General features: G+C 66.8%; 2 protein-coding genes across 2 annotated transcripts; one reads left to right on the top strand and one right to left on the bottom strand.

Moving 5' to 3' along the window:
- Nucleotides 1-369: 369 nt before the first annotated feature.
- On the top strand, nucleotides 370-7,769 carry POLD2 (DNA polymerase delta 2, accessory subunit). Its single transcript, XM_054180850.1, has 11 exons — nucleotides 370-441; nucleotides 1,483-1,758; nucleotides 3,947-4,068; nucleotides 4,939-5,062; nucleotides 5,142-5,256; nucleotides 5,955-6,153; nucleotides 6,292-6,372; nucleotides 6,772-6,929; nucleotides 7,043-7,170; nucleotides 7,267-7,368; nucleotides 7,470-7,769. Exons 2-11 carry the CDS (start codon nucleotides 1,539-1,541, stop codon nucleotides 7,625-7,627), a joined length of 1,407 nt encoding a protein of 468 aa, XP_054036825.1. The 5' UTR covers nucleotides 370-441; nucleotides 1,483-1,538; the 3' UTR covers nucleotides 7,628-7,769.
- Nucleotides 7,770-7,811: 42 nt separating this feature from the next.
- AEBP1 (AE binding protein 1) lies at nucleotides 7,812-14,827 on the bottom strand. The gene is made up of 22 exons (XM_054180851.1): nucleotides 14,570-14,827; nucleotides 13,997-14,422; nucleotides 13,633-13,704; nucleotides 13,063-13,134; nucleotides 12,839-12,925; nucleotides 12,499-12,508; nucleotides 12,375-12,452; nucleotides 12,177-12,262; nucleotides 11,753-11,836; nucleotides 11,602-11,673; nucleotides 11,400-11,509; nucleotides 11,175-11,314; nucleotides 10,995-11,079; nucleotides 10,757-10,901; nucleotides 10,576-10,664; nucleotides 10,325-10,448; nucleotides 10,034-10,230; nucleotides 9,755-9,934; nucleotides 9,334-9,676; nucleotides 9,088-9,227; nucleotides 8,896-8,995; nucleotides 7,812-8,807 (listed from the first exon to the last, which is right to left on the bottom strand). Exons 1-22 carry the CDS (start codon nucleotides 14,805-14,807, stop codon nucleotides 8,257-8,259), a joined length of 3,429 nt encoding a protein of 1,142 aa, XP_054036826.1. The 5' UTR covers nucleotides 14,808-14,827; the 3' UTR covers nucleotides 7,812-8,256.
- Nucleotides 14,828-16,940: the final 2,113 nt, after the last annotated feature.

Below are 16,940 nucleotides of genomic sequence, written 5' to 3'. Positions count from 1 at the left end.
GGCCCACTGGGGGCTGAGCGCGGGGCCACGATGGGGGGAGGTGGGTGTGGGGCCGGGTCCTCCTGGGCTCCGCGGCATCCCAGCGGGCCGTCCCGGTGTCCCCCCGTCCCCTCCCGGGCTCCCTGAGGCCTCAGGGGTCGGTCGCGGTGTCCCCTGTCCCCCCGTGGGCTCCCTGGTGTCCCGGGCCCACCCAGGTGTCCCCCCGTCGCCCCCCGGTGGGTGCCGGTCCTACCCCCCCCCCCCCCCCCGTTCCCACAGTGACGGCGCCGCCACGGATGGTTGCCACGGCGACCCGCCGCCTTGACGTCACTTCCGCCCCGCGGCCACGCGACTTCCGCGCTTTGCGGCGTTCGCGCCTTTTCCCCCCCGCCCCCCCCCATGGCGGGTCGCGGTGCCGGGCAGGCGGGCCCCCCCGACCTCTGACCCCTGACCTCTGACCCCGTACGTGACCTGCGGCCGGGGGGGCCTGGGGGAGCCCCCTGTGGGGGGGCCATGAGCGGCCCTGAGGGGGGGCGTGGGGGGTCTGGGGCGGGGGCCTTCGCCATGGGTCCTGGGGGGACCCTGGGGCTGGGGAGGCCCTACAGGGTCCTGCTAGCCGGGGGGTCTGGGGGGGGGTTTGGGCTGGGGTGTTTGGGGTGGGGGGGCGATGGGTTCCGGGGGCGTCCTGGTTCCAGGGGGTGTTTTGCGGGGAAGGGGGGTCCCAGTGCCCTGGGGGGGGGGGTGTCCTTGTGCCAGGGTGTGTGTTTGGGGGGGGCTGAGAGGGGTCTGGTGGCAGGAGGTGTTTTTTATGGGGGTGCTCCTGGTGCCGTGGGGACCCTTTATGGCAGGGGGTGTGTTTAGGGTGGGTCCGGGGGGGGGGCGGGGGCGGTCCTCGTGGCGGTCCTCGTGGCAGGGGGTGTTTTTGTGGGGGTCCCGGTGTCCTGGGGGGGTTCTTTGTGCCAGAGGGTGTGCTTAGGGAGTGTCCTGGAGTGAAGTCTGGTGCCAGAGGGTGGTTTGGGGGGGGCTCCTGGTGCCTTGGGGGGGTTCTTTATGCCAGGGGGTGTCCTGGTGCAGGGGGTGTTTTTGGGGGGGGTCCCAGTGCCCTGGGGGGTGTCTTTGTGCCAGGGGGCTGTGCAAGGCTCCTGGTGCCAGGGGGTGTTGGGGGGGTTCACGGGAGGCTCTGGTGGCCAGGATGTATTTGGGGGGGGCTTTGGGTGTCCTGCTGCCGGGGTATGATTTGGGGGGGGGGAGGGGGTCCTGGGGTTTTGCTGGCACCAGGGTGTGTTTGGGGGTGCCGTGGTGTTGGAGGGGAGAGAAAGGAAGGGGGGGTGCAGCGTTTGGGGGGGTTAAGGCCTTGTTCGTATTTTGGGAGGGCGAGGGGGTCAGTTTGGGGGTGGGGGCCACCTCCAGGGAGGGATTTGTGGCACCTTGGCGGTGATGGTCACGGCTGGGGGAGGTGCCGGGAATTTGCCGGGATCCTTAATTTTCCCGTTTGCTTTCCAGCCCCGCCGTTAAAACCCGCCGGCGTCCAGCCCCGCCGCTACGGCCCGACGCCCACCATGTTCTGGGAGCAGGCGGCCCCCACGGCGCAGGGTTTGCTGGCCCCCCCCTCCGCCGAGGCCTCCACCTTCGCCAGGGTGCCGGTCTCGGCATACACCGACTGCTCCCAGCCCTTCCTGCTGGGCGAGCGCAGCTTCAGCCGCCAGTACGCCCACATCTACGCCGCCCGCCTCATCCAGATGCGGCCCATCCTGGAGGAGCGGGCGCGACAGAAGTGGGGTGAGTCCCTCTGGGGAAACCCCGCCTTGCTGTGGGAAAGGAGGACAAAGCCGCGCGGCTGGAAGCTTTTTGGAGATTTTTCAGCACGTGTTGGCCGTCGGTTCCTAAGCTTACACACACGTTAAGGGGTCAAATAACCCACGGGTGGTTTTTTGGGGGTGGTTTCTCCACCGGACAGTGTCCCGACATTTAAACATCAACTGTGGAGAGAAAAGAAAACCTTTTTTTTTTTTTTTTTCTTTTTTTTTTTTGTCCTGCTCACCAGGCCAGCTCAAAGCTTCCGCTGGCTGTCAGCAGCACGAGTTAAGCGTGAGGTTTGTCGGGGGGCGGGAGAGGCGCCGGTTGCGCCGGGGGGGCCATTTCCTTGCCTGCGGGGCTGCGTGAGCGGTTGGCGGGTGGGATTCTAACGCCTGAGACTTTCCATCCGAAGGCGTAACGGCGGCGCTGGATGAAGCCACCACCTTGCTGCTGCCAGGGCATGGTGGCTGAGCTTTCTGGCTGGCCTCGGCATGGCACTTGGCTCCCCCAGTGCCGTAAAAGCCCATTACCGAATTTCACCGCTCTTGGGCCAGCCAAGCTTTCAACTTTGCCCTTCTGTGGAGATTTTTGGGCTGGCTGCTTGTTTTTCTTTCTCTCCCCAGCCCCAGGGGCTGCGCGGGGAAGCAAAGCCCGCGCCGGGCTGTGCCGGCTCAGCAGCGGATGTCGTTCCTTGGCCGGTCGCCCCTGGACCGTAACCCTGGATTTTGCCAAGGGTGATGGGAAGCAGCGGTTTTGTAAAGTTCCACTTCCCGGCGTCATGCAATGGGATGCGATTTCTGGGGTTTGTCTCACAGCAAGAGGCGCCTGCAGGCAAAATCTGGAGAGAGCAGCCCCCCTCCCGCTAAACACACACATTCGGGGGGTTAGAGCCAAGAATAAGAAACTAAAATGGGATTGTTTTTTCTGACTCTGAGTGTTTGCATTCCTGGGGTGGATGAAGCCATGTTTCCAGCTCCGCTGAGCCCAGGGTGCCTGTGATGGCAGCGGGGCGCTTTCCACCGGGCAGCAGTCACGTTCAGCAGGCGCGTGATTAGCAAAGGGAGAGTTTGGAGGGAGAAACGTCCCGTGACCAGAAGGGATGACCTGACGGAGGGTCCGGCACGGCAGCGGGCTCTGGCAGTGTTGTTCTGGGAGAGGAGCCCGGCAGCTCTCGCAGCGCCAGCGCAGTGCGCAGCCAGTCTTCCTCCCTCCTTGGCTGGAGGCTCAGGATGGATGGGCTTGATTTAAACAGGGGGAAATAAAAGTCCTGCAGTCTCGTAAAGGATGGGGCTGAAGCGTCTCTGGGTCCTCGTTCGTGAGGTGAGAAGTCTCGGGCTCAGCTTGTGCTGAGGGAGATGCATTTTTTTTGCTGTCTGCAAACGCTCCCCACCACAAAGGCGACGAAGTGCTGGAGCTGTGATGCTCTTTGCACCTCCGGAGGCACCTCCTGAGTTTTGGTTCCCCCAGCCCATATCTCCCTGTGGATCCCTGGCTAAAGCCCAGGGACCTGTTTGTGCCTTTCAGGGAGAGGAAACCCTGACCCTCCCCAGCAGCCTGTCTTCATGCCGGGATCTTCCCAATTGCCCGGCTGCGATGGGAATCCTGGCTTCCAGCAGGGATCCCGGGTGGAGGATCTGGCCCTGGCAGAGGTCAGACTTGGGGGTGGTGAACGATCTCTCCTGGCTGTCAAATTTGAGTGAGATGTTTGGGTCGTCTCCTGGCGGGAGAGCACGAACACCAGCCCCTCGTGCCCAAGGGCAGGAGCACTGGCTCTGTGCCCAGCTGGGGCCGTCCTGGAGCCATGCACCCTCCCTTCCTGGGCAGAGCTGGACCCGTGGGCGCAGCGGGGGCTTTGCACACTGTCCTGGGTGGTGGCTGGTAGCTGCGGTCCCCCAGATGCCGGCATGACCCGGCTTTCCTCCCCCTCGACGCAGAGGAAATGCCTGCAGGCCGTGCTGCCTCTCTGGTAAGCTCCATTGGCCCCATCTGGCCTACACATGTGGACTCGGCTCCATGCCTCCAGGAAAGATGAGAGGCTTCGCAACATTCCCCCACCGCCTCTTGCTGGCTTCGACGCTCAAGCCCTTCGAGTTGGTCCCAGTCAGCCGTCGAGCCTCGCCTGCCCTCATGGCCATCCCTGAGGCCGGCTGAGCCCCATTTCTCTCCGCAGGGAATGACGTGGCACTGAGGAAGCTCTGCGAGCTGCGGGCGGGCGAGAAGTGCTGCGTGGTGGGGACGCTCTTCAAGGCGATGCAGCTGCAGCCCTCCATCCTGCAGGAGATCAGCGAGGAGGTAATGGCGGGGACGTTCCCTCCCTCCTCCTCTGTGCAGCGCTGGGGGACGTGCCAACAGACATCGGGACCTCGGCTGGCTTCCCATCGCTTCCTTCGTGCTCACTGTGGCCGAGCAAGTGGGAACCGCCAGGGCTTTGACCTGGGGAGCTGGTGCCTACCCCGTCCCTACACACCTTCTTCTCTGTGCCTACCCTGTCCCTAGACACCGCCGCTCTTGGTGCCACCTCTTTATGCCAGCGTGCGTCCTGCATGCGCCTGCTTGGTGTTGCTTTTCCTGCCCTTGGAGGGTTTGGATCCATCGGGGTTGGCAGAGCAAACCCCTTCCCCCACTGCAGGGGAGGAGGATGAGGGGGGCGTCACGGAAGCTCTGCCGTCCCCATGCCGTGCCGGGGGCCCGTCTGCTCCCAGCTGGCTCGCAGGGAGCACATTGGGATGTTTGGAGCCTGCTCGTCACGGCGTGGGGTTAGCATCGTGCCTGCCGGGCAGGGTTCAAAGGCAGCGGAGTGCTTGCCCGGACGGTGATTGCAAACACGTTTCCTGAGGCTAGCCAGAGCTCCGTCCCCCGCCGCCTGGCTGAGCCACTTCCTCCTTGGCCAGGGAGCCGCGCTCACGTTCGCTTAGCCAGCATGCTGCGGGGAAGCGTTAAGCGAAACCAGCTCGCCTGGGTGCTGTGCGGCTGGCGAGCAGCTTTGAAGCAGCAGCGGGGGTGTTGGCCAGGCCAGCGGTGGGGGGCCACGGCAGCAGCAGCTCTCATGAGTCACGTGCCCGCGCTCTGGTTTCCACCTGCGGGGTTTGGCTGCGGGGGGAAGGGCCCTTTGGGGCAGCTCGGCCTCGCTGAGGCCATCACAGCCTGCCCTGTCCCCGCCAGCACAACCTGGTGCCTCAGCCGCCCCAGCCCAAGTACATCCACCCCTCCGATGAGCTGATCCTGGAGGATGAGCTGCAGCGGATGAAACTGGAAGGAGCCGTCGAGGTGCAGAGGCTAGTGACAGGTAAGGGGACGATGGCTTCTCAGTGAGAGCCACCTCGCAGGCTCTGGCTGGGGGCTTGACCACCCGCTCTCTGCCATAGGGACCATCTTCGCCGTGTACGGCTCCGAGCAGGACAATGGCAAGTTCCTGGTGGAGGATCACTGCTTCGCCAACCTGCCCCGGCCACTGCCCTGGAAGGGCCCCAGCTCGGATCGGTGAGTCTCCACAGTGACAGGAGTGGGGGTGGCACCATGTCCCCTGCCAAATCCCCGAGCCCTGGGGACCATTTCATAGAATCATGGAATGGGTTCAGTTGGAAGGGACCTTGATCATCTTTCCTACCACGGGCAGGGACACCTCCCACCAGCCCAGGTTGCTCCAAGCCCCGTCCAACCTGGCCTTGAACCCCTCCAGAGATGGGGCAGCTGCAGCTTCTCTGGGCAGCCTGGGCCAGGGGCTCACCACTGGACAGGACTCTACGGTCTCCCCAGAGTCTTCTCTTCTCCAGGCTGAACCCCCCCAACTCTCTCAGCCTGTCCTCACAGCAGAGGGGCTCCAGCCCCCTGAGCATCTTCGTGGCTTCCTCTGGACCCTCCCCATCTGCCCCATGAGTCCCTGATGCCCCCCGCATCCTCCTCCCCTGCAGCAGGGGAAGGGGGTTTGCTCTGCCAACTCCCCTGGATCCAAACCCTGCAAGAGCAGGAAAAGCAACACCATGACTCCCTGGAAAAGAGTCCCTCCCCATCTTCCCCGTGTGCCCCTCGGAGTCGGTGCCTTGTGCTGGGAGAGGTGGCGGATGGGGACTGCTGTCCCCCACACCTGGCTCTTGGCGTGGGCAGCCCTGTTGTGGCCGCGCGGGCAGGGACTGGGGCGGGCAGGGAGCACGGCGTGCTGCCCCCGCCTCTCCGCCCAGGTTCGTCCTGCTGGTGTCGGGGCTGGGGCTGGGCAGCGGGAGCGGCGAGTCCCTGCTGAGCACACAGCTGCTGGTGGATGTGGTGACGGGGCAGCTGGGCGCTGAGGGCGGGCAGAGCTGCGCCGCGCAGATCTCCCGCGTCATCCTGGCGGGGAACCTGCTGAGCCAGAACACGCAGAGCCGGGACACCATCAACAAGGTACGGCGGGGCAAGGGGTCTTCAGCATCGGCCATGCTCTCCGGGGCCTGGGCTGGCACGGGGAGTTCCACAGAGGTGGGGAAGGAGGGATCAGAGGTGGCACAGGGCTGTTCCCTCACTGTCTCCACACTGACCCAGGCCAAGTACTTGACCAAGAAGACCCAGGCAGCGAGTGTGGAGGCCGTGAAGATGCTGGATGAGATCCTGCTGCAGCTTTGTGTGAGTGCTTGGAGCAGGGTAGGGTTGACCGGGGAACTGGGTACCTTCCGGGGGAAGGAGCCTGGCTCCCGAGCCAGGGAAGCAACGCTCTGCCAGCAGCCTGGGCGTGTGGGGTGGCAAAAGCCCCTTCCCTGGCCCCCGCCTTCTCCTTGAACGCTGCATATGGTGCTGTTTGGGAACGCAGCAAGACGAGGAGGCAGCGTGCAGCCCGGCTTCAGATCCTTCTCCTGGCATCTGGTCTCTGTGGTGAAGCCAAGCTGGGCTTCCTGCAGGGAAGTGGCAGGAGCCAAATCAGGGAGCAGGGCAGCGCTGGCAGCAAGCTCCGATCGGGGCTTGGCTCAGAGCCCCTTTGAAGGAGGGTGGTTTGGCCATTCCCGGTAATCCCCACTCTGCCCACAGACCTCCGTGCCTGTGGACGTGATGCCTGGTGAGTTTGACCCCACCAACTATACGCTGCCCCAGCAGCCGCTGCATCACTGCATGCTGCCCCTCGCCAGCGCCTACTCCACGCTCCGGCTGGTCACCAACCCCTACCAGGCCGACGTGGATGGAATCAGGTAAAAAAGCCTCATGTGCCACCAGCTCTGTGACAACTGGCGGCGTAGGATCGCAGGGCAAGTCGTGGCAAGTACAGCCATCTGAATCTCTCCTTCCTTCCCCCAAAATGTAGGTTTTTGGGGACATCAGGGCAAAATGTCAGCGACATCTTCAAATACAGCAGCATGGACGACTACCTGGAGATCCTGGAGTGGACGCTGCTGGCGGGACACATCAGCCCCACAGCCCCGGACACCCTGGGTAAGGGGAGAGCTGGGTGGGCGCCGAGGCTGAGGGGCATTTGGCCTCCGAAGGGGTGCGGGTGCAGGTTCCTCTCCTAATTTCCGTCCCTCCCAGGCTGCTACCCTTTTTACAAATCAGACCCCTTCATCCTCACCGACTGCCCTCACGTCTACTTCTGCGGCAATGCTCCCCGCTTCCAGTCCAAGCTGCTCAAAGGTGAGTCCCGCAGCCTGCAGCACCCCCTCGCTCGGAGCCGGGACCCAGCGCCGGGGTGCCAAATGGGGGCTTGTCTGCTTGATGCCTGCCTGTCTTTGCAGGGGAGGATGGGCAGCAGGTCCTGCTGGTGACAGTGCCCGTCTTCAGCACCACGCAGACCGCCTGCCTCGTCAACCTGCGCGACCTCAGCTGCCAGCCCATCAGCTTCTCTGGCTTCGGGGCCGAGGACGATGATGGGGACATGGAGGTCGGGCACTGACTGAGCAGGCAGAGCACAGACTTGATAAACCCCTGGCCCTTCGGAGGGTCCTGGCGCCCGCTCCCTGGGTGTCATCCCCATCTGTCCTCCCAGGAGGGCTGGCGTGGAGCTGCCGGGGCACGGGAGAGAGGAGATGCTCGTACCAATATAACTTGATTTATTTGTGTAACAAAAAACTGTGTGGAGGGGACAGGGGCTGCGTCTGCCTCCGTGCGGGCCCTGCCCTGGAGAGTGGGACCACCCCTGCCAACCCCGCTGTGCCGGAAGATGGGGATGGGGCGAGGGCTGGGTCCTGCGTGACCCCCTCCCCTGCCAGGCAAGGGCTGGCACCGCCCAGCCCCGAGGGATGGGGCAGCACGTCCCTTTCCTGCCTGGCCCTGGAGCCTGGCAAAGGGGACGCTCTGCAGCCGCCCAGCCGTGGGGTGAGCGTCGGCACGGCGTGCCCTGCAGTCTTAGGAAGCAGCGCGGGTGAGGAGCTGGAGCCCACCCGGGGCGGGCTGCCCAGAGCGGGCTGCCCAGGGCTTGAAGAAGACTTCAGAAGCAGATGCTGGAGCCTGCGGCAGGCGAAACCAAACCGGCCGCGAGCGTCCAGCCTTGGCTTGAGGCAGGAGCGAGGGGACGAGCATCTCCTAGTCACCAAAGTTCACGGTGTAGGTCTCGGCCGTGGTGAAGGGCTGCACTGTCCCTGTGCCCAGCTCCCAGGCCTCCGTCTCCGTCACCAGCTCGGTCACCACCTCCGTTTCGGTCTCCATCTCCCAGGTGCTGGCTGTGGGTGGCTCTTGGCTCCAGGGCGCGTAGGCAGTGCTGCTGAAGGGGAAGGGCAGGGCCGTAGTGGGCGGCGGGGCTGTGGGGCCGCTGGTGGCCGTGGTGGCATTGAGTCGCCGCAGCCTCATCTGCTCCCGGAGCCGCATGCGGTGCCGGAGGCGCATACGCAGGCGCATGCGTTCGCGGGGCGTCATGGGGCGGCCGGGCACGATGCGGCGGATGGGCCGGTTCCCGTTCATGGCCATGATCTCCCGGATGCGTTTCCAGTTGGAGCGCGACAGGACGAAGTTGCACTGGGTGGCCCCGATGTCGTAGAAGACGCTGCAGGTCTTGACGCTGGGGTTGTAGCCCTCGGCCCGAGCCGAGACGCGGTACTCGCCCGGGTTCAGGATGCGCCAGTAGTCCCCGCCGCTGGCTGCCAACAGCAAGGGGAGGCAGCGGGGTGTGAAGGGGGCAGCACGGTGCTGCCGGCACCCTGCCCAGTACCCTGCCCCGCGCCCTACCTGTCTTGATGTTGTGGTTGATGCCCCCCACGACGATGGTGGCGTTGGCGATGGGTTCTCCCTGCTGGTCTGTCACCAAGCCCTTGATGCCCCGATGGACCTATGCGAGGAAAGAGGACGAGAGGAGCCGCGTGGCGCAGGGCAGGGCAGGGCAGCCGCCCGCCTCCCTCCCTGGCACGGCCCAGCTCCTACCTGCTCCATGAAGGTGAGCAGCGACTCCTTATTGTTCTCCCACTCCTGCTGCAGCTCGCTCTCATGGGGGAACTTGTCGCAGCCCAGGTAGATGGAGAGCTCCAGGCAGTTGGTGTGCAGGTAGCTGAAGTCGTTCATGCCTGCAAGACAAACAACCAAGTGCCCACCCAGCCGCTCGCTCACACCTTCATGAGGCGGGAGCGTGGGGCAGGCAAGCCGCCGCCGTATGGTGTGGCACCCACTTACTGCCGGCCCGCGGGTGCCACTTGGCCCCCTGCACAATGCCCATGGCGTTGGTCATGTCCTGCGTGTGGCAGCCCCCGCGGAAGGTCTCGGTCATGGTGAGGTGGGCCGAAGCGTAGGAGATGGCGAGCCAGCGGAAGATGGCATGGTCAGGCGTCTCCTGCAGCTCAGGATTGTCGTCCTCGTAGTCATCCGGCGGGCGACGGGCGGCTGCCGGCATCTCGCTGACGGGCCGGGACGTGTCAAAGGGGTAGGACACCAGCTTCTCCCCGCCCTGCAGGTTGGCTCCCAGCACGAAGGGGTTCTTGTCCATCCACGCCATCACTGCCCGTGTCTCCACCGCCACCTGCCAAGGCAGACGCAGACGTGTGAGACGCCATCTCCCCGTCACCGCCCTGCCACCGTGCCTTGTGCCGGGGCTCACCGTGGCATCCTCGGCCAGGTAGTGCTCCGGGATGGGGATGTGGTGGTTGGGGAACTTGTGGGGCACCAGCCTCCTCTCCTCGGCCGCCCACAGCGCCGAAGCCAAGTCAGGGAAGTTCTCAAAGAGGTCGTAGCCCTCCTCTGTCCAGTGGCCCAGTGCCCAGTTGCCCAGTTCGGAGCCCTGCAGGCAGCCCAGGGCAGCGGTGAGCCCAGGGGCTGCATCCCGCCGTCCCCTCCCCTTGTCCCGCTGTCCCATCCCACCACCCCGCCGTCCCCTTACCGCTTCGCGGGCCAGCTCGTAGCCGTCGGGGTTGAGGGAGGGCACGAGGTGGATGCGGGTTTCGGTCACCAGGCTCCGCACCCGGGGGTTGCCGTCCTGGTATTCCTTGCACAGGAACTGCATGAGCAGGAGCAGCAGCTCCCGGCCCAGCACTTCGTTCCCGTGCAGCCCCGCCGTGTACCTGAACTCGGGCTCGCCTGCGGGCAGGGTGTGGGCAGGCTCAGCGTGGTACCCGCCGCCTGCCTGCGCCGGGGCCCCCTGGCCAGGTGTCCCCTCCCCTCTCCTCCTCACCCGTCTCGTGCTCGCCCGGGTTGTCGGAGATCTCCATGGCGTAGATCTTCAGCCCCCGTGAGCTCTTGCCGATGTTGTAGATGCGGGTGATGGTGGGACACTCCTCGTTCACCACCTTCATCAGCTGCGGGTGCAGAGGGGGCGGGTGATGGGGGGGGGGGTTGGGGAGGGGGCAGCGCTCGGGGGCCTGAACCCACCTCCCCCGGAATATCCCGCCCCCACAGAGGAGCCCACCCCACAGAGGTGCTCACCTGCCTCATGTCCTTGTAGGTGTGGTGGCGGAAATCCAGGTTGTCCGTGGAGGTCACCTCGTTCTGCTGGGCGTAGTAGCTGCTGATGGCTGCAGAGGGGACAAAGACACAGCGGTGGGGGGGCCAGGGAGCCGTGACCCTGCCATGGGTGGTGTACCTCCAGCTTTGGGGTGGCTCTTACTGGAGAGGGGGCAGCCCAGGACCTCGAGGCGCAGGCAGAGACTGCCGTTCCACGTCTGGGGGTAGATGCGGATGTAACGGGCCACCATGGGCTCGGGGAACTCAGTCAGCACCGGTGTGTCCTTGTCCACGTTGCCGTAAAACATCTGACGAGGGGGGTGAGATGGAGCTGAGGGTGGGGGCAGAGGGTCCCTATTGTCCCCGTCCCGCCCCAACCAGCCCCTTTTGGGGTCCCGTACCATCTCCTCGTAGCCGTTGGTGTACATCACCCAGTTCTGGCTGTCGTTGCTGAAGCCCACGTAGAAGCTGGTGACAAAGTCCTCGCTGCGGGAGGAAGGGGACAGTTTGGGAGGGGGCGTCCCCAAGATGCTCCCCCACCCCACGTCCCCAGATCCTTCCCCTCCCGCCTGTCCCCATACTGGATCTGGGAGTCACGGCCCTGGGTGATGACACCAGTGAACTTGGTGGTGCGGCGGGTGTCCACCTCGATCCAGTGCGCCCGGCTGTCGTCCTCGGCGCACCAAGCCCCGTCGAAGAAATCATCCTCGTTGGTACCCGCCTGGGGTGGGGACAGCGAGGGGGGGCATGGGTGGGGGGGTTTGGCGGGCAAGGCGGGGGGTGGGCGCGGGACGGGTGACCCTCACCTGCATGTTGAGGCGCCCGCGCTGGGCACCCAGCCCGTGGCGCAGCATGGAGGAGGCCAGGATCTGGTCGTCATCGATGCGGTGGGACTCCAGGCCGATGGGTGGACATTCTGGGGACAATTGGGGTGGGCAGAGAAGGTGATGGGCACCCCCCCCCACAGTGGGGTGCCCGCTCTCCCCCCCCGGGAACGGGGACACTCACTTGTCTTCTCTGGAGGGGCCCATTCGTCCTCGTCCGGCTCCCACTTCTTCCCTCCCGGTTTTTTGGGTTTTCCTGGAAAAGGGGTGTATAAGGGGATGCAGAGCCCGGGTGGATGGGGACAAGGGGACGGGGACAGGAGGCTGGTACCTACCTTTGCGGTCCCAGCCCTTCTCCTCTGCCCAGGGGTCCTCCTCCTCCTCCTCTTCCTTGCTGCTGCCGCCTTTCTTGGGCTTCCCTGGGACGGGAGAGCAGCTGTTGGGAACATGCCACCCACCCCAGGGACGTGCCACCCACCCTATGGATGTGCCACCGGCCCTGGGGATGTGCCACCAGCCCTGAGAACATGCCACCTGTCCCATGGACATGCCACCCCAGGGACATGCCACCCACCACAGGGATCTGCCACCCACCCGGGAATGTGCCACCCACCCTGTGGATGTGCCACTGGCCCTGGGGATGTGCCACCCACCCCGGGGATGTGCCACCAGCCCTGAGAACGTGCCACCTGCCCCATGGACATGCCACCCCAGGGACGTGCCACCCACCCTGGCACCCAGCCCCTGCTGATATCTCACAGGGTTTGAGTTTCTCCTCGTCCGTCTCCATCTCATCCTCTTTGTCCGGGTGTTTCCTGGGTTTCGGGGGGGGGGGGCAGCCCGTACGCCACTGTGGGGGCAGACGGGGAGGGGCTGGGACACCCCCTTAGGGCGGGGGGGGCAGGGGTGGGTGCTACCCGTGGGGCTGGGGTGCCCCAGAGCCTCCTGGCTCGTCACTCACAGTCATCGTAGTCAGGTGGCTCGAAGCCCTCCTCATAGTCCCCTTCGGTCACCGGCACGGGCGGGGGGGGGTGGCTGTGGAGGTGGCACCTCTGGCTTCGCTGAGGAGGGCAAAAGGGGCCGTGTTGGGGCTGGGGGGGCGGGGAATGGGACCCCTGTGGGGTCCCTACACCTCTACTGTGCCCCCGAGGGTCCCCCAGGTTCCTATGGGGTCCCCGTGTCCTTGCCAGGTGCTCTGTGTCCCCAGGGGGTCAGCGTACCCCTGCGGTACCCCCATGTCCCTCTGGGGACCCCCATGCCCCTGCGAAGTCCCCTGTGTCCCCACAGGGTCAGCGTGCCCCTATGGGGTCCCCTATGCCCCCAAAATGATGCTCCTCTGGGTCCCCAAGGCTGGGGACTGTCCCCCCCACCCCGAGCGGTGCCAGCCCCCCCCCGCCTTGTCCCCCTGCCACCCCACTTACGTGGCTCCTCAGGCTGGGGCCAGACTCTCTCGGGTTTCTTCCTCCTGGGGGGCTTGCGGGGTTTCTGCTGCCGGCGGATGTACTCGACTGGGGACAGAAAGAGGGGGTGGCACTGATATTGGGGGCGCAAGGAGGGGGCGCAAGGGTGGGGATGCCCCCTCCAGCCCTCCCTGCGGGCCGGGGGACTCCAGCGGTCCCCCCGGCCCTGCGCCCCGGCACCGTACAGTCCTCATAGTCCTCCCGCTCCAGCTGCTCGTTGTAGTCCAGCGTCGGTGGCTCCGTCTCCTCGGGGACGTCTGCAGGGAAGGGACACGTGGGGAAGGGGCGGAGGGGTGGCCCTGGGGTGCAGGGAGCAGGGAGGTGGCATTTGGGAGTAGGGGGGTGGCCCCAGGGTACAGGGAGGTGGCACTGGGGTGAAGGGTGGTGGCTCTGGGGCACAGGGGGGTGACACCAGGGAGCAGGGAGGTGACATCAAGGGGCAAGGAGGTGGCATTTCAGAACAGGGAGGTGATACTGGGGTGCAGAGAGGTGGCGTTTGGGAGCAGGGAGGTGGCCCCGGTTTGCAAGGATGTGGCACTGGGGCACAGGGAGGTGACATCGGGGTGCAGGGAGGTGGCATTTGGGAACAGAGAAGTGGCACTGGGGAGCAGCGAGGTGGCACCGGGGTGAAGGTTGGTGGCACTGGGGCACAGGGAGGTGACACTAGGGAGCAGGGAGGTGACATCGGGGTGCATTTGGGCACAGGGAGGTAGCCCTGGGCTGCAGGGAGGTGGCCCTGGGGACAGGGCACTCACCAGACTCAGGCTCGGGACTCCAGTCCTCCCGGCCCAGACCCCAGGGCTCGCTCGGTGGCTCCTCCAGCTCCCCTGGGGACAGGGACACAGAGTGAGGGGTTGGCGGTGCCCCGCAGCCCCCCCGGCTCGGCCCCCCGGCAGCCCCATGCCGAAAGAAAATCCCACTGGGGAGATGGACTGTGTCCCGTCCCCCCCCCCGGTGGGGACGGAGGAGGTGACCCTGGTATGGACAAAGCCCAGCCAGCCGTGGGGTGCCACCGGGGAGCCGAGTGGGACACGGGGTGACGCCGTGGTGTGCCAAGACACCCCCCCTCCCCCCCCGCCCCTCCCCGGCTGATGGTGAGATGGGGTCCCCAAGACTCACCTCGGCCACCTCCATCCTCTTCCTCCTCATAGGGTGATGGCTGTTCTGGTAACCGGGGTGTCCCCACGTCGTCCTCACGCCGTGGGGGCTGCGGGGCAGTAGGAGGCTCCGGGGGGGTGGTTGGTAGCCCCAGTGGCTTCTTGCCAGAGGGTTTTTTGGTGGCCTTGGGTGGCTTCTCCTTGGGTGGCTTTTCCTTGGGCTTTTTGGAGCCTTTTGGAAGTTTTTCGGAGCCTTTTGGGGGCTTTTCCTTGGGCTTCTTGGAGGGCTTGTCCTTGCCCCTGTCCCTGTCCCTGTCCCTGTCCCTGTCCCTGTCCTTGTCCTTCTTGGAGCCCCGGGGTCTCTCCTTGGGCTTCTTGGTGGGTTTGGGAGGTTTTTCCTTCTTCCCCTTCTTGGGTTTCTCGGGCTCCGTCAGCCGCCCCGGGGAGCCTGGAGAGGGGAGGGGAGGGGACGGCCGCGGGGTGAGGGGCGGCCGGGGGGTCCCCACCTCCTGCTGCCCCCCCCAGCCCCGCGGGACCCCGGCGGGGACCGGGACCGGGGCTGCCCCGCCGTGCCGTGCCGGTGCCGCTCGCTCACCGGGGCCGGTGCCGGGGCCGATGCCCAGCTCGGTGTCGAAGCCCAGCTCGGTGCCATCCCCGTCGCCGTCGCCGTCCCCGCGCTCCGCGGGCCCGAGGAAACCCCGCAGAAACGCTTCGATCTCGGCGTCGGTGAGCGCGGGCGGCGCGGCGGGGTCCGGGGCGGCCCCGGGCGGCAGCAGCGGCAGCAGCGCGGCCGTCAGCAGGAGGCAGGAGCGGGGCGGCCCCGTCAGCCCCATCGCCGCGTCCCCCGCACCGGCCCCGGCCCCGGCCCCGGCCCCGGAGAGACCGGGCGGGCGGGCGGGGGGCGGGCGCAGGAGCCGGGGGCGGCACCGAGCTGCAGCGGGGCTGCGTGGGACCGGCACTGCACCGGCACCAGTATGGGACCGGCACTGCACTGGGACCAGTACGGGACCGGCACTGCACCAGCACTGCACCGGGACCGGCACTGCACTGGCACTGCACCTGGACCAGTATGGGACAAGCACTGCACCGGGACCAACACTGCACTGGCACTGGCACCGGCACTGCGCTGGGACCAGTACGGGACCGGCACTGCACCGGCACTGCACCGGCACTGCACCAGGACTGGCACTACACGGGCACTGCACTGGGACCAGTACAGGACAAGCACTGCACCGGCACTACACTGGCACTGCACTGGCACCGGCACTGCGCTGGGGCCAGTACGGGACCGGCACTGCACCAGCACTGCACCGGGACTGGCACTACACGGGCACTGCACTGGGACCCGTACGGGACCAGCACTGCACCGGCACTGCACTGGGACCAGTATGGGACCAGCACTGCACTGGCACTGGGACTGGGACTGGCACTACACCACACTGGCACTGGCACTGCATCAGCACTGCATCGGGACTGGGACCGGCACTGCACTGGCACTGCGGTGCGTCTGGGACTGGCACTACACGGGCACCGCACCAGCACCAGCACTGCACCAGCACTGGCACTGCACCGGGACCAGCAAGGGACTGGCACTGCACCTGCACTGCACCAGGCCTGGCGCCGCACCGGCACTGCACAGAGACTGACACTGCACGGGACCAGGAGTGCACTTGCACCGGCACTGCGTGGCACCGGCACCAGGACGGCACTGGCACTGCACGGGGCTGACGCTGCAGCAGCACGGCGCGGGAGCTGCAGTGCACGGGGGGCTGGCAGTGCACAGGGCCCAGCGCTGCGCGGGGACTGGCACTGCATCAGCGCTGGCACCACACGGGAACCAGCACTGCGCAGGACCTGGCACTGCGGGGGGACCAACCCCCCCCGCCCCCGGCCACTGCAGGGGCACCGGCACTGCACGGGGGCTGGCGTGGCACTGCTTGGGAACCAGCGCAGCCCCTGCTGGCGTTGCACTGGCACCGGCGCCGCGCGCACTGCATCCATACTGCACGGGCACCACGTGCAGTGCACTGGCCGGGCACCCGCACCGCACTGGAAGGGGCGCTGGCACCGCAGCCCCTTGCGCATGCAGGACACGGAGACGCTGCCACTGCACGCCCAGCACCGCCTGCGCCCACGCACTGCAGCCCTGCACGGACACGCACTGCACGCCGACACCTCCGCCCGGCCCGCGCAGCACTGCACGCACGCTGCCTACGTTGGCGCGGCATGCAGAGCGTGTGGGAGCCCCGCCACAGCACAGGGCGGCACGCCGCACGCGCACGGCACGCGTGGGGACCCTGCAGAGGGGGACACGCGCCGTGCACACGGGACCCGGCGCACGCCTGGGCGCCCGCCCCCGGGACACGCACTGCACCCACGGAGCCACTGTCCCCCGGGACACGCACTGCACACGAGTGTGTCCCCCCCCCCCCCCGCACACACGCGTGGCAGACGGCGGTCCCCGGGGGCACACGGGACACGCCGCGTGTGAGGCGGCACCGCGCACGCGGCCCGCGCACGGCACATGGGACGCGGCGCACACGCGGTGGGCGCACACGACTCCCTGCCCACCCTACCCTGGGGAAGGGGGGGGGCAGGACAGGGTGCGCAGCCCCTCCAGCCCCCCACCCCCCCCCCACCCCCAGCTGCCATCTGAAGCGCCCGGGGGGGGTTGCGCGGGTGCCCCCCGGCCCCGCAGGCTCCCCAGGCCCACGTGGAGGGCTCAGGCCGCCCCAACTCGTCACATGCGTCGCTCACCCCCCCCGCCCCCCCCCCCCGCCATGAGTCACTTCCCAGCAATGCTGCGGCTGGGGCCTGCGGGGAGCTGGGGGGGGGGGAGGTTCCTGCCATGCACCTCCCAGTGCCTCCCAGTGAGCCTCCACTCCAGCCCACCCCACCCCCCCCCGCCCATGCAACCCCCAGTAGTGCCCCCCCCCCCCCCCCCCCCCCCCCCAGTGCAGGTCCCA

The sequence above is a fragment of the Rissa tridactyla genome, chromosome 20 (genome assembly GCF_028500815.1).
Source record: "Rissa tridactyla isolate bRisTri1 chromosome 20, bRisTri1.patW.cur.20221130, whole genome shotgun sequence".
NCBI lineage: Eukaryota > Metazoa > Chordata > Aves > Charadriiformes > Laridae > Rissa > Rissa tridactyla.
This window is presented reverse-complemented; position numbering and strand designations above follow the sequence as displayed.

Coding starts and splice junctions, on each gene's coding strand:
- POLD2 (XM_054180850.1), top strand. CDS start 1,539: ATGTTCTGGGAGCAGGCGGCCCCCACGGCGCAGGGTTTGCTGGCCCCC. Junction 7,171..7,266: donor CACAGCCCCGGACACCCTGG/GTAAGGGGAGAG, acceptor CGTCCCTCCCAG/GCTGCTACCCTTTTTACAAA. Junction 7,369..7,469: donor CCAGTCCAAGCTGCTCAAAG/GTGAGTCCCGCA, acceptor CTGTCTTTGCAG/GGGAGGATGGGCAGCAGGTC.
- AEBP1 (XM_054180851.1), bottom strand. CDS start 14,807: ATGGGGCTGACGGGGCCGCCCCGCTCCTGCCTCCTGCTGACGGCCGCG. Junction 14,423..14,569: donor CGGCCCCGGCACCGGCCCCG/GTGAGCGAGCGG, acceptor TCCCCTCTCCAG/GCTCCCCGGGGCGGCTGACG. Junction 10,665..10,756: donor CCTGGGCTGCCCCCTCTCCA/GTAAGAGCCACC, acceptor TCCCCTCTGCAG/CCATCAGCAGCTACTACGCC.